This window comes from Lutjanus erythropterus, chromosome 20 (assembly GCF_056507025.1).
Source record: "Lutjanus erythropterus isolate fLutEry1 chromosome 20, fLutEry1.hap2, whole genome shotgun sequence".
Lineage (NCBI taxonomy): Eukaryota > Metazoa > Chordata > Actinopteri > Lutjaniformes > Lutjanidae > Lutjanus > Lutjanus erythropterus.
The window spans coordinates 9,170,804-9,197,283 of NC_139336.1; the positions used below are offsets into that span (position 1 = coordinate 9,170,804).

A 26,480-nucleotide genomic window follows, 5' to 3' on the forward strand; every position below is an offset into this window, starting at 1 on the left:
AGTGATTAGGCCAGATCTAAATGGATAGACTACCTATTCTTGAACAGTGCATGAAAGAAAAAGAGGGTCAAACAGAGATGGATGTCCTTAAAATGGGTGTGATAAATGTGTTGCATGAGACTGTAGTCCCTTAGTTATACTTCATGGATTTTCTGTTTTCCAGCTGGTCTCAACCCTGTGAGCTTCAGGTAACAGACCTCCTTTTGTGACCACTTCACTGACCAGGCTTCAGTGTGAAGAGTGGATGAGCTGATTAAACCAACCAGAGGAAATGAACGAGGTTTAAATTGAATAAAAACAGGAAAGGCCGCAGCAGTGACAAAGGAACTCTGTGTGTTTAATGTCTTACTTCACTAGCCAATCAAATTTAGAGAGTTTAGATCATACTGTACACAATGCTGAATTTGAATGTTTCATCCATCAGTCATTATGGGTGGAGCGCTGGTAGAGCTGACTGGTTTGTCTGGGCCAGATGGAGTCGGGTCAGCTGCACAGGCAGGGACATACTTAAGGCAGATCTCATCAAATATGAATGAACCTCCACAAGTTCACCACCTGGGTTTGGAGCTGCTTCTGTGACTCATGTCTATTCTCCAAATTTGTGATTCACACAGCGAAACCAGGGGAGAGTTACGAGGTGTGTGATAGAAGTAAATGTCTAGTTAAATACGGCTGCAAATAAATTTTTTTTTGCAAATTAATGATTAATCATTTGGTGTTTAAAATGCAGGGGAAAAAAAAGGTGACAAATGCCCATCACTAGTCCAAGATGACATCTTCATATTACTCATTTTGTCTGACACATAGTTCAAAACCCAAACATGTTCTCTTTATGGTTTTAATTTAATCAATTTCTCACATTAGCTGTCTGTCTCAGTTTTAAATCACTGTAAACCAGTGTTTCCCAAACTAAGGGTCACAACCCAAAATGGGTCATGAACCCGTTCTTGTTTGGTCACAAATTGACCCTTCCTAAGTCCCACTCCTTTCCACTCTGTGCTCCAATGACAGTTGAGCGAGCCGATTATGAAATGGTTTCAATTAAATACTGATGCCTCTATATGACCTGCAAAAGTAAACAAAACCATCCTCGAGAAGTTCGGTTATTTCTGTATAGTTATTCTTAATGTCTGCCAAAGGGTGGGATTCTCCATGAAATCAGATGAAACGAGTGGTTTACATTTTCCCAGATACATTTTTGACGTTATATTTTGCAGTCATGGATGTGGAAACACTCTGCTTATGTCCACAGGTGCTTTCAAAATCAGCAAAATAGAAAAGTTCCTTGTAGTACCTTTAAATTAGCTGATGTTAGCAAAATGCTAGAGATCTAGCTAGCTAGTTAGCTAACGATTTGCTTCCATTAGTATTGACTTAAGATATGACCCATTATGTCACTTGTACAAAAAAAGGAGAAAACTGACTGAGGTACAAAGTTAGCTCAAATGCTATTGGAGAACAGAACAAAAAGGGGCGGGACTTATGAATGGTCAGTTGGGTAAACTGAGTCAAATTCACACTGTATTTCCTCAAATAGTGACTAAGGCCGTTACTTATCCAAACTTCAGAAGGTAACAGGGCTTTATTTGAGGCAGGCTCGTATTAGAGGTGGGCCTTTATTTCTAATGACTTCTCTTTGCTAAGTGTAATTGGTCATGTCATGGCCGAGTGCCAAGTTCTTGGGCTGAAAATGAAACCAAAGAGGAAGGTTCAAAAACTGCAGATCCTCAACTGGCCACTTGAGGCTTCGTGATGTATTTTTGTGAGTTTGGGTCGCAGGCAGACATCAAATTTCTCTTTAGGGTCACGAGCTGAAAAAGTTTGGCAACCCCCTCTGTAAACTGAATGTATTTTAGTTTTGTGCTATTGGTTGGACAAAACAGGGAATTTGAAGACGTCACTGTTTGAAGATGACATGGTGAAAATATTTTTTTTTTCACATTTCTAAGACTAAACAACTAATCAGTTGATCAGAAGAGTAATCAGCAGATTGAAAATGAATCATTAGTTGCAGCCTAAAATGATATTGGGTGGGAAAAAACAGTGTTTCCTCACTTTTGCAAAACTGAAACCAGAGAATGCTTGGAATTTTTGCTTGATAAATAACCTGAAACATTAAAAGATTATCAGAATTGTTGTGAAATACTCTCTCTTATCAACAGTCATTAACTGGCTGATCATTTCAGTGCTAGACTCAAGTTATTTTTGCCCCAAGCAATGTCTCTCAACGTGCTATGTAGCACAGTGGAGGATATAAATACAGATGAAAGCAAAGTAAAAAAAATAAGAACAAAGATGTTTTAGTAAAGTAAATGCACCTCTTCTGTCCATGAGGGTAAAAATAGACTGAGGCTATAATAAGACTGTCCTGGATTAAAGTCTGTGTGACTACAATCCTCAGCGGATGAGAGATCATTAGGCAGTCTGTTAGTATACCTGTAGTACAGTCGTCGTCCCCGGTGGCGGCTCAGCGTGTGTGTGTTGTTACTGCTGCGGTGGCCTCAGCCCGTTCACGCTGTTATCTCACAGTGCACAGCTGCAGCCCGGGGCACTGTCTGCTCACACATCACACACTGCTCTCCAAATCACCCACCCACCACCTCACACTCATTTTTTTTTACTCTCAATGTCTTCCCGAATTCCCCCATTCATAAAGCCAGAAGTCAGAGAAAATACACAGTGTGTGTGTGTGTGTGTGTGTGTGTGTTTGTCCGTGTGTGTACAGAAAGTGAACTTTTTCATCAGTCAGTACTTGAACAAAGGAGAATACTGTGGAGTGAAATCTGCCGCAACAGACTGTAAAAAGAAGTCAGTGAGAGGACTTTTCATAGAGTTGAAGTGATTTTTTTCAGTTGAAGAGAGAAGTTATGTGAATTTTGAAAGGAGAATATAAGGGAATTCTTAAACATTTTTTCATATTTAAAGACAGAATTTAGGATTTGTTATGAGTCTTTTGGTTAAATAGCAAATGTAAGTGAATTTTCGTAGTTAAACAGACAATTTAACAGAAAATGTTCCACTATAGAGAGAATTTAAGAAAAGAGTTACTTTAAGTTAATTTTTTGGGTAGTTAAAGTGAACTATTCAGACAAAGAGAGATTCTGAGGTGGATTTTTCATAGTTAAAGAAAGAACTTTGGTGAAATGTTCAATTAAAAGAGAATTAGAGGGATTTTTTCCAGAGTTAGACTTAGTTTAAGTGAATTTCTTCATAGCCAAAGAAATAGATTAAGTGGATTTTTCTTAATCAAATAGTTGGTTTAAATGTTTCATAGTCAAAGAGTTAATTTAAGTACATTTTTCAGTTCAGGTGAGTTTTCTAATCAAAGAGAGAATTTAAGTGAATATTTCATAGTCAAAAAAAAAGTTCACACTCAAAGGGAAGTGTCAGTGATTTTTTTCAGAAACAAAGAGAGAGTTTATACAGTAAATTAATAAATAAATGAATAAGAAAATGAGTTGTTTGTTTAAAAAGTTCCGTCTTTCTCCACTGAAGCCTCTAACTATGGATTTCTCTTGTGATGTGAAGCACAAGGTCATAATCAACCTATCCAGATCTCCCAGTATCTGTTTAATAAATACACACAAACAGAAAAATCACTGTTCAGATATATTCTTGTGTCCAGTTTGTGCTGTATTTTCCAAACCAAGGTGTTAAGTATCCCTCTGGGAATTTGTTTGATTTCTGTTTTGCCAGTTAATCGGCAAGTGTTCTGGTTTAAATAAAAAAAAATATAGTGAACATGTGTTTTTACAGCAGTTGTCTGAACATGCACGGAGATGATTTTAGTAGCAGGCTGGTTTTTGAATAATCCAGAACACACATAAATCATAGTGCTGAATGTCTGACCTGGCAGCTTTCTCCACCTGACTTCACAAATGTTCCCAGGATATTTTCCATTTGGACAACAACAACATGACGTTGCCGGGTTACGTCTAACACTGGCAGACGTTTTCATAGCGCCAGAACGGATTTTGTCCTGATTTCATGAAACTCAGTCTCCTCAGTCAGCAGGCGTCTCTTTTCTTCTTTGTAGTGTTTGAGTTTTCACCTGTGTGCTGCTGCAGTTTTGTTTATACACGACATGTTTTAATGATGTCTGATAATCTGCAGCAGTCATATGATACAACAGATTGATCTGACAGGCTGTAATAGAGAAATAATCAATATTCCCAGACTCTGTCATCAGTAGTTTGTTTCTTTTATACTTAGCAGCCTTCAACATTAAAATTGCTTATGTAAATATATTTGTTTAAAGGTACTATAGCCAATATTTTTATATTAACAGTGGATCACGTGACTATGTGTAATGTGAAAGGGATTACTTGTAATGACAAACCCATAGAAAATTATCACCTGAATATGCTGTTTTTCTCAGTTTTACATAGATTTAGCATCTTTGAGAGCACTGTTTGAGTTTTACAGCCCACAGCTTAAATGTAATTGACCCTCCCAGCACAAAATAGGCTAAACTAGTGGCTAACCGGTGAAAAAATGTAGCATTTAGCAGCTAAAGGGTCCAATATTTTGTTTGGGAGTTGGTGGAGTGGAAAACAGATCTAAAAAGAGAGTGAATATTGGACTTATATTTGCCAGGTTGCCTAAAACATGAATGCTAACGTTGCACTATGTCTTCTGGATATGTAAAGTGGCAGTTGTTTACTAACATTCTTGCCCTATAACCTTTATAAGGTGATGTCACCAATCAGTGTAGTGTTTACAGCTTTTGCTCCAAGTGGCCAAAAAACACCCAATTATTTTCAGGGAGATTGTTTATGATCACAGCAGTGGTTCTTTAACTTTTGCCCCTTTAAATTTTAGCTTAAAACATCCCAAAATTAAATGAAACTATCAATAGATTTGTTTTGAAGTTATGTTAAAGGCATCTGTGTATTGTGTTGCGGAGATATGTACTGAAGTTAGCATGCTAACCAGCTAGCTGAGTATACGGCTGCAATAAAGTGGAATGTATCAAATGTTTTTTTAATTTTACTGAAGCTAAATAGTAAGGAGACAAACACATGGAGGACATAATTGTGTCATGAAGTCATATCCTCTTGGCTTTTGTGGCAGTGACGCTTTGTACCTCAAAAGGAAATAGTAAGTCACTGTAGCATCCAGCCTGCTCTCAGCCCAACAACACCAGGGTGGTTTACTTGCAGGGACGCAGTGCTGACCATGTCATAATCACTGCACAGGCCTCTGGAGGTGGTTGCCAATCAACTCTCACTCCTTTCCCACTCCCTGTCACTCCCGTTTCTCGCCTGAGCCCACCATGGATTTGTCGTACACAGTGTACAGGTACTGATTAACAGTGCTGAGGTAAATCACCTCGGTACTGTATTCCCTGTCATCAAACTGGCGTCCATCGGTCTCAGAGGCTGTGTTCTGTCCTGCCCATTCCAGCACCGCTCCCCATCAGCATTCTAGGTACCCCTGCCCTGGGCATGAACCCCTACTTCTACTGGCTGTCCAAAGCTGCTGTACTAGTGGTGTAAATGCCAGGATTTTCCCTGGTGCACCCAACCAAAAGTCGTAACAGCTTACTGAGTTAGCTAACCAATGGCAGCTACAGTTAGCAGCTGGTGGATATGTTGCCCTCTCTTTGTTTGGAGCATGAATTCAACAGGTGACCAGTTCTCGCATAATCTTTGTTTAAACCAGACAATCTTTGCAAAGTTTGCAACCAAAAAAGGTAATCTGAATGCTATTTTTTAAAATAACATTATCTGCCATTAGCTGTCAAGAGTTTGTAGACACAGTGTTCTTCTGCTGTGTTGATAGTGAACCACAGAAGATAGACCTTTTTGTTTTGGTTGATGACCCATCCATTTTGTATTTATGTGTCATAAATCATGCTAATCTGAACTAGCTAGCCTGGCTAGCATTTGAGCACATGTTTTTTGTTTTTTTTTGTTCCCACACAAACCACACTCATTCAGCATTATTTCCACTCTGCATTTTTCCTCATGGTCACGCAAGCCGCCACTCCCTGTGCTTTTATGTCCCCCAAGTGGGTCCTGCCCCCAGTTACGGAACCAGGATGTTTTCTTTGAGGAAACAGGCGAAGGAGAAAAGTTAAGAAAAGTTGTAACCTTTCACAAAATAATCAATGAATGTTTATACATTGTACACATAGCTTCAAAACAGTAGTTTCTTCATTCACACTAGACAAATTGAATTTTGCTGGTATGATCTTTACGTAAGCGGGGTTAAGTATTGTAGTGTGGAATGAAAACACAGCAGTTTAGGAACAGTGGACCCATTGAGTGCTGACCACATCCTGTTTGTGAAGCCTGAAGAGGTTCCCATGAAGGAAAGGTCACTGTCATGTTTGGCTCGGATCCAGTACAACCAGGCACTCTCTCCAACCCCTGTGAGCTCCAAAACAATTAGATCATTATACAGTACATGCCTGGACTCAGGGCAAGTAATTTTCTGCCAATTTCACGTATATTTAGTGTTCTGCTGCAGCTGAAGCTAAAAAACTGAACCCATACAGACAAAAAAACCTTTTTAGCTGGAATCAGAATCATATTCATCCCCCTCACTAAGTAACCCAATAACTGGCCCTTCTTTTTGAATAAAAAAAACAAGTAATTGTTTCTGAAAAGATAATTTTGCCTCTCAGTCTTGGCTTGTGCGGCTTTGGGTCCGTCTGAAAATACAAGTGTCATCTCGAGAACCAAAGTCTGTTGGCGAACTCCAGTGCGTAATGTGATAATGACAGTCATGATGATGAGGCGCATGATGTAACGGCATATTTCAAAGCAGTTGTTGGGATGAAGGCAGGCCAGCGTTGGGCTGGAGCGAGGCCAGTCACTCCGGCAGAGCAGTCTGAGCGCATAGATCGAAGATTACCACATAATCTATTTGCATTAGTTCCATCAGCTCTGTCAGAGCGTCGCCACACCTTTCAGATGACAACTGCAAAGCATTTTCCAGACCCGCTGCAGTCAGCTGAAGTCCTCAAGTGTGTGTTTGTGTGTCTTCCTCCCTTCATTGAATAGCCATGAGAGCGTGACTGCCAAGATAAGAAGTTTAAGAAAATTTTTCTCTCCAAAAGCCAAGAGGATATGACTTCATGACACATGTATGTCCTCCATGTGTTTGTCTGCTTATTGTGTAGCTTCAGAAGAATAAAAAAAGATCAGCTAAGATACACTTTCTTGCAGATGCATACTCAGATACTGTAGGGCTACAACCTCTTTATATGCTCAAAAAAGAGAGCACTTTATCCTTTAAAATAACTGTCAAAACAGGAGTGAAATAAATGACTGTGCTTCTTGAAGTCTAACTTAACACCTCTGTTGGCAAAACTTGAGGAAAAACAGCTATCAGGAGTTTTAGATGGATCACGTGACAAATCCATACTTCAAGGCGTTGAAGAAATACACATCAAAGCGGGTTTTCAGGACTTGGGAGGTCGCCTATTACTGTACATGTGAGAAAAGGGAGTGGGGGCGCACATGGCAACCACTGTAGGGGGCGTGGTCTCGTGCCCACGTAGTATGTGATGCGAGATAGCTGGTAGTCAGAGCCAGCGCCGACAGAGCTAACCAGCCGTGAGCAGCTGTTATCAGCATGTCTGTGCCTGGAAACACAGCGAGTCTGCTGGAGCTCTGACAGTCACTATAGAGCACATCCACGGCCCTTTGTAGAAGTTTCTGTGTCCTAGGTTGCCTGTGTTGTAGCTGAGCTAACTGTTAACTGCACCAGTCTGTGCGTGTCTGTGGGGCAGCATCAATGTGTAGCCGCTGTGGTGAAGTTAGTTGGATATTCAAGAAGATGCAGCTGCATTTGCCTGTACGCCCAACTTAAAACTAACTCGACCGCGGTGTAGAAACCCTACTGTTTGTCATGGGATAATCTATATTCTGCAGCCATCAAAAGTGCCAAAATTAAAAAATTCTACAACAAAAACAGTGCAACTCTTGTGAATGGGCAGGCGCTTGGTGAGATATGCCACCTAAAATGATAAATGGTGATTAATTGATTATCTAAGTTGTCCAAACCACAAAGTACATGTGACCAAAACAAATAAAAAGAATAAAGAGATTTAAGATTGAAAATATAGATGCATGTGTCAGATGTTGTATGTGGGCTTGGCTTCTGCGCAGAATATGTATAAATAGAAATGAAGTGGATTTTGTATCATGTGCCAGAAAAAGAAATTCCACCTGCTCCTGGTGGTGCAGACGAAGATTTGTTTTCTTCTCCGTCTGTGTCCAGGCAGCTCTCTGATTAAGATTAGGAGGAGCCTGGATGTAAGATAATAGATGATATTTCCTAAAGCTGTGGTTGTGCAGTGCGGGGTTGTGTATGAGCTGGTTGAGAGGCAGGGCGGGGCTCTCTGACTGGGAGCCTTTGCAGAGCAGCAGTTGTGCTCGGGGGCCAGAGCTGCTGGCCGGCCAGCAGCTAGAGGCAGCGGCTCGAACAGAGCGGCCTTTGTTAGTAGGGGATGCTGGAGTCCTTGTGACCAGAGCTGCCACTCCCTTTTTGGACAGACGACCCGGGGTGACTCGAGGGACGGGCGGGGGTGGGGGGGGGTGAGGGGCTCCAGGGAGGGAGGATGTAGAGGTGGCAGAAGCCCCCCCCCCACTCCCTCTCCTACACAGAGACAAGTGGCACGGCAGGCATGGATGATTGATTACACACTCTGTGCTCTGATTGGTCCTCTCTTATGTCATTGCTGTGACAGTTTGACCACATGAGGAGGACAGAGGGGTGTGTCCGGGGGCGGGCCGCTGTCCTCATTGTTGAAACAGTGAATACTGACCCTCACTTTCTGTTTCTGTTGCTGCTGTGAATCAAGCTGCGCTGCTCACCTCCCTGAATTAAACCACCTACAAGTTTGTTCTGCTTTTTTATTCAGAGAGAAATGTCAGATTCAAGAGACATTACACGTAAAACTGTCAATTCTTCTAGTTTTTCATTTAATGAGATCCATATAATACTGTTACTAAACTGCTGCAGTTACTATTAACACGTAGAACATAGTTGTGGTAATGATTATGGCTGCAACTAACGATTATTTTCATAGCCAATTTATTTTCAAAATGACCTCTTTAAATGTCTTGTTTTAGTCACCAGTTTACTGTCATAGAAGAGTAAAGAAACCAGAAAATATTCACATTTATTTTTTTGCTTTAAAAAATTGACTCAAATTGATTATCAAAATAGTTGGCATTTAATTTAATAATCTATTAATAATCAATTAATTGCTTAACTGTTGTCGCTTCAGTAATTATGCTAACACGTCTTTCATTTTTGTGTTAAAGGTTATATTTTATTTTCCATATATTAAAGTTCAGTAAATGAATAATAGTAAAAATATGTCAGTCTCGTAATATTCCTACTTCCAAACATTTCTCTCTACAAATAAACAATTCGGTAAAATAAATCTATCATTTGATTGTAAAACAGTAGCCTTGTTGTTGTTACTGACAGTATTAACTGTCTGTAATAGTAACAGTAGAGTGTTTTTCATAGTGACCCTGCAATTGACCACACTGCTGCACGCTTCCATGCATGTGTGTGCATGTGACACATCTTAGTAACAGTGCGAACCAGAAAATAGACCTCCCCCGAAAGATACTGGGTAATTCAAACCCTGCTCCCTAATAAACATTTGTTTAAACTCCGTACCAACAATAATTAGTGTATTTCAGAGGTCATCCAGGTTACAAAGGTTAAAAATGAAGAGGATTTTTGTCACACAGATTTAACAAACCACTCAAAGATGCTGCTTGCAAACTGCTCTCCAAAGATGACAGAATATCCATTTAAGAAAGTAGAAATGGAAATAAAGCACCTAAAAATTAAAAATCATTGATTCATTTTCTTTCTATAACCATTTTATTGAATTTAATCCTAACAAGATGATAAACTGAGGTCACAGTATAGACATTTTTAGCAGAGTAACTTATCAAGCCTGTGCAGTAAAGCACAAATGAATATATACAATTGTAAGTGATAATATTTCCCATTTTTTAATGTAGAATTTAATTATGATAGGATGGGGAAAAAGGTCAACCCAAGGTGATAAGGTGAAGTTCCTTTGCCTTTCATCTGCTTTTTATGTTTTCCTTATAGAGTCTGTATTTTTATTTCTTTGCACGTTCATACGCTGTTTATCACAAAGACTTTAACAGGGCAGCAAAGGGAGAGATGCAGTCCAACATGATGGGGTGGGGGGAGGTGGTTTTAAAGAAAGTCGAAGGTGGATTTCAGCTCAGACGCTGTGTGTGATCCAGATAAGCAGTTGACTGTTCGAATGCCAGACCGCTTCTCACATCCAGCCAATTTTAATCAACTCCTCTTCTCTTTTTACCTCTCCTCTTTCTGCATCTTTTCTTTTTTTCCCCCAATCTCTCTCTAATCCCCATCACTTTATAAACAGTCACTGTCTAAACATCCACACAGAAACCTGGTGCTGATCCAAACATCACAGTTCTCTCTTCTCTCTGTCGTTGCCTGTTTTACCCTCCAAACATGAATCAAGTGTGTTTTAAAGGGGGGGGGGGTTGGATTACTTGAAACTGTTGATCCTGTCCACAGCAGTACATTGCTTAGCTTCCTACACTGATACACCTGCTGCTTCTCCAAATTGGGCTCAACCTGCCATCTACTGTAGTTAATACACTTACTATGGATAAGTACCTCATGCTACCCCACTTCCTATCCCTGTAAGTGTGCATTTTAAGAGTGTGTATTTATGTGTGTGTGTTTGTGGAGATGAAGAAAAGTAGTATCAGTTAAAAGACATTGCGCAGCCATGTGTTCTGTATCAGAGTGCATCTTAAAAAGGCCAGGCGGAGGCTGCCGTGTACATTCAGCGGGTTGGGAGTATTTATTTTTTGTTGTGAGGTGAGCGCCAGCCCACTTTTTTATGTGACATTTCCCAAAATGTCTTTCATCAAAGGCACTTAATCCCGCATCCAGTCGAGCCAAATCGGATACTCGCCCTCATAAGCGTATTTTTATAGGTGTCTATAAAACCTCTTAACATGTTCAGCCCGGTTCTCACAGTTTAACTCCATTTTCTCATGATAAAATATTTCACGTGTTTAAGTGCAGTTCAGTGTGCGGCAGCTTATCATCTTTATTGCTTTCCAGAGCGACCGTCTCCTGATCAAAGGAGGGAAGATCGTGAACGATGACCAGTCCTTCTGTGCTGACATCTATATGGAGGATGGAGTCATCAAGTGAGTGTGCTGCTTTTTCTTCAAGCTGCTGACGGCTGAGTAAAAACACAGATTTCATCATGTTTACAAAGTTATAATCGACCCATGTGTCTGGTTTCTGTCTCTTTATTTATTACAACAGTGGAAACAAAAATACAAAAAATGAGTGTCAGTGAGACTACAATAGTTTGGAATTTATTTCAGCCAATGTGTAAGTAATTACTAAAACCAATTGTGCAAAAAAAGACCACAAAATGTGGATTTGGATGATCTCATGTCAAGGTCTATTTAATAGCTGTTCTGGAGCTTTTTGATCGTATCACATGATCTTCCTCAACAGACTCAGTTTTCCCAGTTGTCATGGAAATGTAGATGTTTAACTCTCTATTTTTCAGAGCACTTCAAGGGCTTAATAAATGGACCTTGAGGTGAAATAGTTTTGTCTCCTGCTGTTGCGAAACTCAAGAATAACCCTCAGAACACTGTAGGTAATTACTTTGAACAAAACACCACAGCAGAAAACAAACCAAGCCAATAACACATAACAGAGAGGATTATTTACAGACTGAAACGATGTGGACTGAAGCTGAACACTACAATAATGCCAACATGCATTTCTGATCATTGCCTGCTACATATTTGCAGCTCCTCTGAACTTCAGTAAAATAGTATTTTACATTTGTACTTGCCCTGACTGACATGATACTGTCATAACCATGACATAATACCTGCCACAAACATGAAGGAGTCTTTACATGACATTTATAGGTGTTTATGATGGTCATCATTACGTGTTATTCAGTCAGTTATGTCATTTTTAATGCAAAGTTAACATTGTTTGGAAACCGTAACACTTTGCCTTACAAACTACGTAACTGACCGAATTACACTTAATGACAACCGTCATAAACATTCATGTCATGTCACCCCTTCGAATAAAGTGTAACCAAAAAACCAACAACATTCCTCTCAAATCATATTGATTTTCTGTCGTTTTAGACTTTCTACGTACTAAACATAAAAGCAAAGTTAGACAAGTGCCTGAAATGGGTAAACTTCCCTGATTATGTTAAAAGACCATAAATACATGTTTATTGCTCAGGTTTTTGTCATATAAATGCTCATATCTTTGTTTACCATTTAATTTAACACTGTACAGACTCTTTGTTGTCCTATTTAAGGTTACAGTATGCAACATTTCGACATTAAAATTCATAAAATGCCAGACCTGTTTTGTATTTTGTTGTGTTGTGTACTTACATTACCCTAAATGTTTCCAACAATGGTCAAACCCAGAGAAATCCACAGTTTTATTCAAGGTAACAGTGTTTTTTCTACTAGCCGCCAGTTGCTGTTACATCTGTGTAACACAGGATATGTCAGATAGGTCAGATAGTTAGAAAGGAAGTTGGCGAACGAAACTAAACATTGCATACGTAAAACTTTTTGCATGACCGCGTCTGTGAACGAGTCATGTCAGATAGATTTTAATCTGCAATGGTGGTTGTTTAACATTGAAGACAACAGTTCCCATGATGCCGCACTGCTTCAGAGGTCATCAAACTGTCTTTTGTTATTGTTTTAATGTGAGAAAGCTCCAGCAGCAGAACTTACATAAAGTGTGTTTAATTTGATTGACATCACATTATGTTATTGTCATTCTTGCTATAGTATTGTGATGTCTTGATTATAATATTTCGTTGAACAACTCATGCAAAGTATTTAAAAATGTTCATTTATTTGTAGATTGTTTCATCACCATTTTGTAACTTCTTACGTTCTTCTCTTCAGACAAATTGGGGAAAATCTCATCGTGCCCGGCGGGGTGAAGACCATCGACGCGCACGGCCGCATGTTGATGCCGGGCGGCATCGACGTGCACACGCGCTTCCAGATGCCTGATCGAGGAATGACGTCCGCCGACGACTTCTACCAGGGCACCAAGGCCGCGCTGGCCGGAGGCACCACCATGATCAGTGAGTTGTCCAGCAGAACGATGCCTCTCTTTATAGACTCATCAGAATCAGAGCTGAGCGTGACGCTCGCAGTGCGTCTTCTCCCGCGGTGACTCATTCACTGATCGGCTTTAATTGAAAATTTCTTAATGAGAACAGGAAGGGTGCCAGCCAGGCCTGTTCATGACCGAGCCAAAATATAAAACCATCCATCTGCCGTGAGGACTGAGCCAGGAAGTCAATGCACTTTCCCTTCGCACACACAGAGACAGTAGATTTGTCATTGTTATTTTCCACTCTCTGAACGGATGCTTTTCTTTCTCTTTCACATTTTAGACTTCTGATTCTTGTAATTCTATTTTCCTTTGCATAATGTTTCAGATAAATCTCTCAGGCCTGGGTGTCCTCTTTCAGTTCAAAGTCATTCTGCTCAGGTCAACTGGAAACTCTCAATTATTTTACAAACACAGGAAAGTCAGTTAGGGCTGGAACTAACAATTATTTTCATTATAGATTAATCTGTTGATTATTTTCTTGATTAATCAATTAGTTGTTTCATCAAGAAAATGTCAGAAAGTGGTCCAAAAATGTCAATCAGTGTTTCCCAAAGTCCACGATAATGTTCTCCAATGTCTTGTTTTGTCCACAACCCAAACATATTCAGTTTCTGTTATGAAGGAGTGAAGAAACCATAAATATTACCATTTGAGATGCTTAAATCAGAGAATTTGGACTTTTTTCCATTAGAAATTACTCAAAATAAAAATAAATCAAAACTCAAAAAGAAACCATTTACCAAAATAGTTTAATAGTTGATTATTAATCGATTAACTGAATAAAAGTTGCAGCTCTAAATCTGACTTGTTCCTAGATTTTATCAATCCTCTGGTCTAACAGTGGCTTCATTTCATTTTTATGTACTTTAAAAGAGACACAAGGCTGTCAAGATAAAATAAGGTAATGTAATAATGATGATGAACATATATCTGATTTATATCTCACTTTTAACAACAGATGTTACAGTGTGCTTCACAAGACAGTAAAAGATAAGACAAGATAAACGAAGCAATAATAAAAACAATAAAGAGCTGTGTTCCGTAATGTGAAAAGAAAACAGAGCTCCTCTCTAATACTGCCCCCCTCCCTCCTCGCTCTGCTGACTCAGCAGCTGAACTATCCTCCCAGTCACAGCAGAACAAACACTCCCAGACGACTCGTGTGTCGTTGTCACCTCGGCTAAACGCTGACTGCTGCAGACTCAGACTCGGGCAGGTCTGGAGCTGGGATGTGATGTGTGGGAGCCTGGTGGCTGGAGTGTCAGTGGGAGTTTTCATCACGACTGTACAGACGGGAAAACGGAAAGCGACAAAGAGACAGTCTGAGATGTAAATTGAAAGGCCAGACAGAGAGACGGACCTTTAGAACTTGGGTTTGAATCAGATTTCAAACCACAAATGAATGTGTTTAAAATCTGTTTCAGATTAAAGCTGCAGTTCCACGTGGTCCAAACTGGATCTGAATCCAGTTTAAAGCAGATGTGGCCTGCCAGTGTGAACAGACTGGGTTCTGATCACTCAAGTTTCACATAGAGGCAGTTAGAAACATACAGTATAAGATAAATTAGTTGTGACATGAACAGCTGATAGGGTTTATCATTAGAATATTAAACAACAACACTGGTCTCTTTGGTTTTTGAACTGCTGATTAGTCAAAATAAATAATTTTAAGATGCCATGTTGGGCTCTTGGGAATTGTGGTGGTTATTATTATTATAACAATTTTCTGGTGTTGCTACAGACGAAATAACAAATACTTTGTTTGAAAGAAATGTTGACAGAAGAGCAATTAAATTAATTGGTTGGTTGGTAATGTGAACACTGACCTCACTGACACACCACACTAGTGTGGATGAGCAATACCAAACTTTTTAAACTTGATATGATGTAGTGATTAATAATGATTAATAATAATAATGGTGATTTTTAGAAAACAAGAAAGCAAAAAGCAAAATCATGTGACAGGTACTGGCCATTAATAACAAAGTTATTACAAAAGCAAATGCGAGTACACTTAAATACAAATGTTTGCACTAATAGACAGGAATTTTTATAGAAATACTTTGATCAAATCATAATAAGATCAATATTTATCTTCTTGTTTTTGTTCAGCCTCCTTATAACTTTCAGGCTGTGTTGTTTTTACATGTTTTAAGAGGTTACTCATATTGCTACAGGCCAGCTAAACAAAAATGTCGGTTGTTCATTGGTGCAAAATTAGTCAGAATGTGTGGAAGTGATGCAGCCTCCCGTGTTTTGTATTTATAGAGTGTAATCAATATTTATTTTAAAGGAATCAATACCAAATGAACAGCTTGTGAGAAGTGGTGTGTAGTTCTCACTCATCCCGACCACTTGGTCTGCTGTGTCCTCTTCATCTGTATATTTTGGCCATTATATTTACTCACACGTCTGAAAACTTTGGAAACTAACATCTTGAGACGATCTACTGTAAGTTTGTCTTTGTGTGGTGGAAACCATGAGCAAACGATTGTTTGTATAGGGACAGGACGCGTGTATCTGGTAGTTTTCAAAGATCAATACGCTCCAACAGTGGCTACTTGAGACACATTTGGAACATATTTGGTGTGAAACTACAGTCTGTCTCACTTTGGTCTAGACACCACGTCATAATCATGGATAACAGACAGCACAATCAATGTGTTTCACGGTCTGTGTGTGTGTGTGTTCCTGTGTGTGTTTGTGTGTGTATCCAGTCGACCATGTGGTCCCAGAGCCGGGCGTCAGCCTCATCTCGGCCTTCGAGCAGTGGCGTGAATGGGCCGACAGCAAGTCCTGCTGCGACTACTCGCTGCACATCGACATCACCGAGTGGCACAAGGGCATCCAGGAGGAGATGGAGGCGCTCGTGAAGGATCACGGTAAGACCACGCCCAACGCAGAGTCACATTTCATTTCATCAAATCAGTGTGTTTGTCAAATTTCATCAAGACTGATTTTTTCCAGCTAGAATACTTAAAGCTGGTAAAATTGAATTTGGTAGTTAAAGGGGAGTGTCTGTATTTTCCCATGTTTTTGTGTCTAAGTGACTCTTTGAGGCAACAATTCAACAATTTAACTTCTGGTTTAACAACTTGAATGCGATAAAATTATTTAATCATGTTATTGGATGGATTTGATCCTGATAGTGAAATGAGTCATTTTGCAGGGTCACACTCAAAGAAATGGTATCCACTATTTTGCAATCGTGTCTTTCACAATGTAAGTCTATGGGAAAAAGTCTTTTTTGGTCACTGTACACCACGTGATATTGTCATTACAAGGTTTGGCCAAGTTTGGTCGAACTTGCCTCAAAGCCTGATGCACCTCCCAGAGGTTTGAAAGGATCCCTCTTTTTGTTAAAGAGTAACGGTGCAGACACACCAAGTCCACTAATGACGGACCTTGATGGAACAGAACACCCTACGCTCCCCCAAGTTTACCATGTAAACACTGCAGTTGATTGGATCGACGTACTACAATTTGGGCGGTGCCTGATTTTGGCTTGGATCTTTTCAACGTGGCAGAAGGGTCACAAACTTTCTCATTTTTCAGTAGTACACTAAATATGTTTTGGAAAATGTGTTAGGTGAGAAATAGGCAATGCAGTAACACAATCTTATTTCATATTGATCACAACTGCCTAGTTTGACAGTTTGATCGGACTTTTATGAATCTGCCATGTTGTGCTGGATGGACCTCATTTGCATAAAGTAGGTCTGGCCATGATTATGCAAATTCAGATACAGTGAATGGTCAGTCAGCTTGTCGCGCCGTACCCATCATGCACTGCACAGGCGGATATACTCCATAGAAAATGAATTGGATCCGTCGACTTGACGTACATTAATCGATGTCAGACGCCAGATGCAGACTCTTTTCACAGAAACAGTCATTTTATCAAACTCACTTCATTCAAACTCAACAGAGACAAAATAAAACTCACCAAAACTTGGCTTGGTCTGTGTTAAATGCGAAAATATTCTTGCTCTACGCTCTTCACTGCTTCTCTCAAGTGCATATCTGATGTCCAAACTCTTTTTCACTTCTTCTGCCAATATTTGAAAGAATTCCGTCTTCTTTTCAGAAATTTGGCAAATCCTAGTTAGTGGAGCCTCACTGTGCTTCACTGGGAAAGCCCCATGTCGGGAACTTGCCTCTAAGAAGTTCCGTATTTTCAGCATATTTCCAGATCGTCATTTGACTGCACCTTACTCATCCTTTGTAATTATATGGATGCGTTTTATAGTTTTCCTCTCTATATACATTTTATCAAATAAGTTAAAGAAACTCCTATTAAACTTTAACAATCAGAGTGATTTTTTTTTGTGTTCCAGTCATCTCCATTTCCTCATGATTATTAGACTTTGTCATTTTGTATTTTCAGGTGTCAACTCTTTCCTCGTCTATCTGGCTTATAAGGATATTTTCCAGCTTACTGATGCTCAGGTGGGACTTCTTCTCTTCCCCTCATCGCTTCTTTCTGTGTCGTGCCGTTTGCTACTGTGAAACAAGAGACAGCATTTTTGTAGATGCTGTATTAAAGGTTAAATCAAAAACTTTTTATTCAATTTGAATAAAACCTCGAGGGACAGAGGGTGTATTGTGGTCCTACAATGACTTACTGGCCTAAATGAGATGCAGCCTCTCCTGCACTGAATCTTATTAAACTAAAATTATATGAAACTTGCTGCTGCACATAAATTCAAATAGAATCTACACAGATTGGTTAATGGTCATGAGTCTTACATGACATATGAGATGTGGCAGCACCCAAGTGAATCAAAAGAAAAAGATGATGCCGTTTACTGTAGAAGTAATAGTTGGATTAGTCAAAATAACAAAATCATAACTTGTTTACTTTTGCCTTCATCCTGAGACTGAGAGCTGAGCCAGAATAGCAACTGTAAAACAAAAATGAGTTTATTCATTTGTATCAGTCTGCCAAGATTATATTTGAATCTCTTTTCTCTGGCAACATTTTATTCTGTGGCACTAAGTCATAACTTCAACAAGCGCACAGATAGATTGGTACATAATAATGTGATTGAAGTCATATTGTTTTTGTCCAAGGAGGAGAAATTAGACTGTCTCCCAAGCCAGCATGAGTAGGCTAACTAGGCTAACTAACTTTATAGTTAGTTAGCAAACAATGTAGTGATTTGTTTCTTTTAAACTAACTAGCTTGCAAACAATACAACAATTTGTTAACTTTTTTACTAACTAGCTAGCAAATAATGTGACATTTTGTTTAATTTTTTAGCTTGCTAGCAAACAACGTAATGTTCTGTTAATTTTTTTACTAGCTAGCAAACAATGTGGCATTTTCTTAATTTTTAGCTTGTTCACAAACAGCTCGCTAGCAAACAATATTTTGTTAACTTTTTAACTATATAAGGGAATAATGTAATGATTTGTTAACTTTTTAACTAGCTAGCAAACAATGTAACATTTTCTTAACATTATAGCGTGCTAGCAAACAATGTAATGTTTTGTTAACTTGTAGCTTGGTAGCATACATTTTAACATTTTGTTAAGAAATACAAAGCAGCAGAACTGTGGGACAGCCAGCACTCTAAATTTGATTTTTTTTATTTATTTGGTGAACAAGCATTGCCAAACTGATTAAACTCTATTTAATTTATATTAATTTAGCCTTTGTTAGTGCAGCCCAGTCTACATCTAATTAAACTGGGATGGTCCTTTAACACAGAACTTGCTGCTGCACAAAGGCCTAAATTCAAATGGACTCTATACAGATTACAGTTAGATTAATGGTCATGAGTCTTACATGACTTATGAGATGTGACAGCACACAAATGAATCCAAAGAAAAGATGATGCTGTTTACTGTAGAAGTAATAGTTGAATAAGCCAAAATAACAAAATGATGACTTGTTTACTGTTGCTTCCATCCAGACTAAGAGCTTTGCCAGAATAGAAACTGTGAAACAAAAAAAAGTTTATTTATTTGTATCAGTCTGCCAAGATTATGTTTGAATCAGTTTTCTCTGGCAACATTTTATTCAGTGGCATTAAGTCATAACTTAAACAAGCAGACAGATAGATTGGTAGCCTACAATAAGTCTGACATTATTTGGCTCTTGGTCTCATCTTACAGTAAGAGTTACAGTGCGAGTCAGTTTGTCTTGGCGAGGCATCATTTCTCGCTGATTATCTGTGTGTTTCTCTTGGGAGAGGATAATGAGAGCCACGTCTTTGTCCAAGTCTTTCCCTGACTCATGGTTAAAATGAATTAATCCCACTCGAAAGCTGTTTTGAAACAGATCCGTGTTGGTCTTTGCACCTGTGTGAGGAATGCTCACGGCCCGGTGCAGCCAGAGTTTATCATTTTCTCTCCCCTGTCAAACTTTGATGACTCTTTATTGTTGCGCACTTGGCAGCCGTGAGGTGGTGACTCATTCAACACGTCAGTTTTCCTTCAAGTTACCGCTCTGCTTAATAAACAATCTTGAGTGTGGGAGACTCCCATACTGTGTGAAAGTCACAGTCCATGTTTTATTTAACCACAAAAATATTCAGAGTCACTAAGGTTATGATTATTGTGTGGTTAATTTTACATTATATATCATTTTACATTATGTAATTAGAGTGTAAATGTGATGCAGTGTCCATTATTTTATACTGATAGTGGAAAAAGCACAATTATTCACTGTCAGTTTTGCTTGAAGTCATATTCAAGGAAAAATGCCAACCCTTCATTGACTCCAGCTTCTCACATTTATAGAATTTTATGTTTTTCTCTGTTTTATGAGATTGGATTGAATGTCTTTGGGGTTTGGACTGTTGCTTGCACAAAACAAGCACATTTTAAGACATCACCTTGGACTTGGACATTGAATTAGAAAAATATTAGCAAGATTTACAGCCTTACAGTCCATAAAAGTATAATTGAAATTCTGAAAATTATTATTACATAAATTATGAGCAAAACAAATGATTTCTTCGAGGGGACGGTGGCAAAAAATAAATATAAACAGCCAGAGTCTACAGCCATGCTAGTGGTTCTCTGAGGCTGTGCTATAGCCTGTATGAGTGGGCGTGGCCAGTGTGATATCACCCATTGCTTCATGGACCGCTGTTTTGAAGCCTCGAGTTTGGCATCATGGCCATCGTCATCTGGGTGTTTTTGGAGCCAGAGGTAATCATATCTGGAGGAGAGATTGGAGCTGGTGACACACTCCCTCTGTCAATAACAGTGTTGCCAGGAAAGAGACAGAGGGGAAAATGGCGGAATGAGCTGGGGCTGTGCAGGCGGGACATCAAGGCCACCAAACTGTGTGGGGCACAGCAGTCATGGCCATTGTGGCCGCTGCGAAATTCCTGCCCTGCTACCCAATCAGAGCCAAGGCAGAGTAAGGCGGGTCACAACTTTGCCACCCTGGGAAGACATTTTTTTGGCATACAGTGCAATACAGAGCAGATTTCAAGAGAAAGAAAAGTTGCTTTTGTGTATCAGGAATCATAACCGTGTCTTCGTCTTTGCTGCAGGTGTACGAGGTGTTCAGTGTGATCCGTGATCTGGGCGCCATAGCCCAGGTGCACGCTGAGAATGGAGACATTGTAGCTGAGGTATGACATTTCTCTCCATATGACACACGATTTTCTGCTGGATGCTGGTGTTAAAATTGGCATCAAATGGAAAATAAAAACCCCAAAGCTTTGAGCGTTTCAAAGCAAACATGTGTGCACCTGCACGACTCAACATCTGATATTTTCATGATGGTTTCCTTGTGTGTGTGTGTGTGTGTGTGTGTGTGTGTGTGTGTGTGTGTTCCTTTTTATGTGTTTGCTTGATTGTGTGTATTTAGGAGCAGCGCAGGATCCTGGAGCAGGGGATCACTGGTCCTGAGGGACACGTGTTGAGCCGTCCTGAGGAGGTAAGACCGACTTGAACCTGTCTGGATTTCTGGCGAAAGAGCTGGTTCGACTTGGGGAAGCGAGGAATCACTTCATCTCTGAGTTCTATTTGCAGAACTCCTTTTCGCGCTTAGAGGATTTGACTCCTCCAACCTTCGCAGCTGTTGTGTTACGTTTGTTTGACAGTTTTACAGTGAAGCCGCTGGTGTCTCACCGCCTTGGCAAATACTTAAACATCCTCTTCAGTCTCACCCTCGTGTTTAATGTGAATTTTCCTGGTGGGAACTCCAAAGGCATTACATCCTTTTCATGAATCATGGTTGTTACTCATGAACATCCAGATGTGGCAGCAAAGCAGAGAATGACATTTGAAGTATGACTTATAGCAGATGTGTTAATCACCAAAACTTCTGTCTTTCTCCTTATATATACAGGTATCCAACAAGTATACACACACATATATATGGTGAGAATCAAACAAGTCAATTTCAGTCCCTGCGTTAAGTCAATTAAGTCACAAATCAGGTCATTCATAATTCTGATGATTCCTCACAGTTTCCACATTTAAATCAGGTAATAAACAGCAGAGCTAAAATGATTTATCAATTATTAATTGATCGTTAAATTAATTGCCAACTGTTGTGATCATTTAGAAATGGGTTTGAGCATTTTTTTAAATAAAAAGAAGTCAGAATTCTCTGATTACAGCTTCTTAAATGTGAATTTTTTTGGTTTCTTTACTCCTCTCTGACAGTAAACTGAATATCTTTGGGTTGTGGACAAAACAAGACATTTGAGGACATCATCTTGAGCTCTGATTGAAATTTTTCAGCATTGTGACACTTTGATTGTGAAAATAATCACCAGCTTAATCAACAATAAAAATTATTGTTAGCTGCAGCCCTGAAAGACAGTGGTCGTGAAAAGTTAAATTTTATTTTCAATTGTTGCTGCCTGCTTATGCCATATAAGTCTTACTGATATTTGACATCTTGTGGTAATTAATCTAAATTTACCTCTGCCAGTCAGTCAATTATTTGTTCTTAAAAAGTCTTTTCAAGTCATCTATCTCAAGTCTAAGTCAAGTCTCAAGTCATAAATACCAAGTCAAAGTCTGTGGCTGTGCTTGTATTAGTACCTATATGTATTCAAATGCACACACTTGACATACAGTCTGTCCCATATGGACAAGATATAGAAAAATACTAAATATTTATATGTTTTAAGAACATACAAAAAAAACAAAACAAAACAAAAAAACTATTTTTCCTTTGCCTTATCCCCCTGTCCCTGCAGCGATTACGTGCTTGGCCCAAGGTGAAATAAAATACTGAATCATTTCTCACAGGAAGGTTAACCAACTCTGGACTGTAATCCAAACTGTTATTTCAAGTGATTTATAGAGTAGTTATTAAAAACTTCAGGCAAAAATCAGAGAAAAAGAACACCCAGAAACACCAACAAAAAAAAAAGCAGAATGTGATCCAAAAGGAAACATAGACAAGATGAGGATGAGGATGAAGAGCCCACAGTGTTCTTTCTTCTTGGAACATTTTGTTAGTGTTGTCATTGAAAAGTCACAATTCTGCCATCTTCATCATTTTTCAAAACAAGTTGCCAAAGTTCTCTTAAGTGTTTTACCTTGTTTTTGTTGCCATGGATGGAAAACAGATTTTAAGGGAAATAAAGCATAAACACACCTAATGGAATATTTTGACATTTTTGGACCTGAGCTTCTTCACTTTCTTGCTGAGTGATTGATGAGAAGATTGACACCACCCACTGAGTGATACCACTCATTGTCTGTACAGAAAATACAAAATCACAGCCAGCAGCCACTTAGCTTAGCTTAGCACAAAGACAGGAATCAGAGTGAAACAGCTAGTCTGTCTTAAAGCGGTGGAGAAAACAACTTAGTTGGAAGAACAAGGTAGAGAAATGATGTATGAAAAGCATGAAGTAGGACTTAATTTTCCCGCATTGGTCGCTCATATGGAACCGTCTCTGTTCTCCAGGTGGAGGCCGAGGCTGTAAACCGCTCTGTGACCGTGGCCAATCAGACCAACTGCCCTCTCTATGTCACCAAGGTGATGAGCAAGAGTGCTGCTGATGTCATCGCTCAGGCCAGGAAGAAGGGTGAGAGTTGAAAACCAGAATAACTGCCTCATCTTACGCTAATTAAATAGACATTTCCATACAGTTTGTCGCCATTAGAATTTCTCCTTTTGGAAAACTAGAAACCACAGAGATGAGACCTAAAACAAAACCAACATAAATACAGTTATATTCAGGTTTTGGACTAGAAAACCCCTACTTACTTAGAATTACATTAAATGCTCAGTTCCAAACGTTGCATCAGTCCACATGTTGGTGTTATAATGGGATTGCACTTTCAGGCACTGTGGTCTATGGAGAGCCAATCACTGCTAGCCTGGGAACAGACGGTTCTCACTATTGGAGCAAGAACTGGGCCAAGGCAGCTGCCTACGTCACCTCACCTCCCCTGAGCCCCGACCCAACCACACCAGACTATCTCAACTCCCTGCTGTCCTGGTGAGAGCATGATGCAATCATTCAACATGGACAATAACCCGATTAAAACACTTTGTGTTACAACCAACTTCATCTTCTGTATAGTAAACAATGAGCACAATGTCCCCTCTTTCCTCTTTGTCCACCCTTGACCTCCCATGTAGTGGTGACCTGCAGGTGACAGGAAGCGCACACTGTCCCTTCAACACCGCCCAGCGTGCTGTGGGCAAAGACGACTTCAGCTTGATTCCTGAAGGCGTCAATGGCACTGAGGAGAGGATGTCTATCATCTGGGACAAGTGTGTGGTACGCACACATTCATTTTTCCTGTGTAGCCCAAAGTGAGCGAGCTACAGCAGTTTAACAACAACCATAAGCAAAATAATGTAACTGGAAAACATAGAACAGTCCACACTGAGCAAGACAGACTGAATAAATATACAAGAAAAGGAAAATGGCACAGAGATGATCAGACCACATGACAGTACTCTACTGTTCTCACTCTCAGCTATGGTTCATTTCAGGTCACGGGTAAGATGGATGAAAACCAGTTTGTGGCGGTGACCAGCACCAACGCCGCCAAGATCTTCAACCTGTACCCCCGCAAGGGTCGTATCGCCGTCGGTTCAGACGCTGACCTGGTGCTGTGGGACCCAGACATCACGAAGATCATCTCTGCCAAGAGCCACAACTCGGTATGATGAAGAGCGAGGCCTCTAAACATCAAATGTTAAAATTACTACAGACGTGTTTCCATTGACGTGTCTTTATGCCCATTTTGAAGTATGTCATTAGAAAAGGTTGATGACATGGCAAAATTTGAAGAAAGTTTTCACACTCACTTTAAGTAGTTTTTTTCAAAAAGGAGATGGAAAACACTTTTTTTCCAGTAACTTCTGACACAGTGAACATTTAACTCACTGACCAGTGGTTCCTCGGACAATCTTCTCATGGTTCTCATGGCTCTATTATACATACGTGATCTGTCCACACATCATCAGATCTGATGTATCCTTCTGCACATTAATACATAAAACAAAAACAGAAATGACTGCACTTTCTCACATTGTTTTTCATCATTTCAGGTTCAACTGACACTATTTTAATTATGTCTATTATAAATTTTGAGCTCTCTTCTTCTGCAGTGGTATAATGGTTTTCCGACTGGAGAATTGGCGCCACCTACTGCTCAATTTGATGAAGCAACTCCTAATAACAAACATTCATTTTCTTTTGGCGATCCACTTGAAATTTAATTGATGTGTAATTTTTATATGATTGTTGCCTGCCACAATGATATCTTGATCAGTGGGTGGCGCAAAACTCAGACATTTTCAAAATCTACACGTAGTGACTTTAAGATTCTGTTAAATGCTACTCAGGTTATTAGTGCTATATAAGCACACATTAAGAGATCTGAGAATGAATGAGTAGCTAAAAAGAAACTAATAATAACTTGGTTATTTAGCCCCTTTCTTAGAGCTAAAAGTGCTTCGTGAAATAGGATTTGAATGAGGACAGAAGTTAAGCAGAATACTAGAATAATTAACACCAAGAATTAGACCAAATGGCTTCACAATGATATCGATGACTATTCTTGCTTTCACAAAATATTAACACAATGAAATTTATGATAAATAATCATGAATAATGTGGATATAATGACTAAGTGGTTAAAGGCAAACAATAGCACAGCAAGAACAGCCAAGTAAGTTCAGAAAATTACACCACTTTACTGTAATTCAGCCTCTAAAACCAGGAAATGACAGCACTTATACCATACAATGATCTGACGATATCCAGAATCAAGGACGATATCAAGTCTTATATTGATATAATATTGATGTATTGCCGAGCCTTAACAATGAGTAAAAGGTTTTGCAACAATCAAAGGTAAACAGTTGAGACGACACAGTGAAAAAAGTGTCCATATTGTCAAATGATTTCTGTCCTAAACACTACATTTTATCTGAACAAGTGAAATGATGTAACAATTAGAAAACAATCTAGGTCAAGATTTTTTATAGAAATGACTGTATGTGTCTTGAAAGAGGCGAGAAATAGGCTGTTTTTTTAACCAAATTAAAAAAAAAACAAAACAACTTGAAATAAAACTTAATTACAGACAAAAATTTCTTATGGGCAACAGAAAAAAGTCAAAACTGGAAGCACAATATTGTGTGTAGCATTATGAATTTAGTTTATTTAAACTGAAGGACTCAAAAAGTGAAGAGGGGAAGCCACAAAAATAACATTACTTATTACCAAAAAAAACCCCAAGCGAGCTCATGAGATACATCTTAAATTCATACTAATATACATCTATTATGTGATAATGATTAATAATGATAAGAATGTGTTTAATGTAATTTAAAAGAGCCACAGGAGCAACTGGTTTATTAGTCCACTTATTGCTGCACGGCTGTGACTGTTGAACAGGGTGTGGGCCTCACACAGCGTCAAGGGAGTGATGTCATCCTTAAAATCTGCCAGAGGACTGGAACACATCGTTTCTGATTGTTAGCAGGCACATCGCTGTGTATCTGCGTGTGTGTAAGAGTGTGTGTGTGTGTGTGTGTGTGTGTATGTGTATGAAAGACAGAGAGACTATAGCCGTGTATGTTCTTTAATCTGTTTGCTTAAGCCTGTCATGTTCTTCGGTTTCTTTTTATTCCGCTTAGTCAGAAAATGACGGACTAGTGTTCATGGGAGAAACTGCTCATTTGGAGTGGGTATGCATGAGTGTGTGTGTGTGTGTGTGTGTGTGTGTGTCACAGGATAGTCCAGCCTAGTGGTGATCTCATTTCAGGCTCTCAGAGTCCACCAAATTGCCATGACCTCAGCCTTATAGCTCCAGTAGCTTGTAGGAGA

The 26,480-nt window shown here is 39.3% G+C and overlaps 1 protein-coding gene across 2 annotated transcripts in view; it reads left to right on the forward strand.

Annotated features, from left to right (window-relative positions):
* Positions 1 to 26,480, forward strand: part of dpysl2b (dihydropyrimidinase like 2b) — a 41,081-nt gene that overhangs the window by 7,933 nt on the left and 6,668 nt on the right. For both annotated transcript variants that reach the window (XM_084746716.1, XM_084746717.1), the window contains exons 2-11: positions 11,119 to 11,207; positions 12,978 to 13,162; positions 15,915 to 16,079; positions 17,585 to 17,646; positions 20,709 to 20,789; positions 21,029 to 21,097; positions 23,093 to 23,213; positions 23,474 to 23,630; positions 23,774 to 23,915; positions 24,134 to 24,304. In XM_084746716.1, coding sequence (XP_084602842.1) covers positions 11,119 to 11,207; positions 12,978 to 13,162; positions 15,915 to 16,079; positions 17,585 to 17,646; positions 20,709 to 20,789; positions 21,029 to 21,097; positions 23,093 to 23,213; positions 23,474 to 23,630; positions 23,774 to 23,915; positions 24,134 to 24,304 — 1,242 coding nt within the window. The remainder of the gene's footprint in view (positions 1 to 11,118; positions 11,208 to 12,977; positions 13,163 to 15,914; positions 16,080 to 17,584; positions 17,647 to 20,708; positions 20,790 to 21,028; positions 21,098 to 23,092; positions 23,214 to 23,473; positions 23,631 to 23,773; positions 23,916 to 24,133; positions 24,305 to 26,480) is intronic.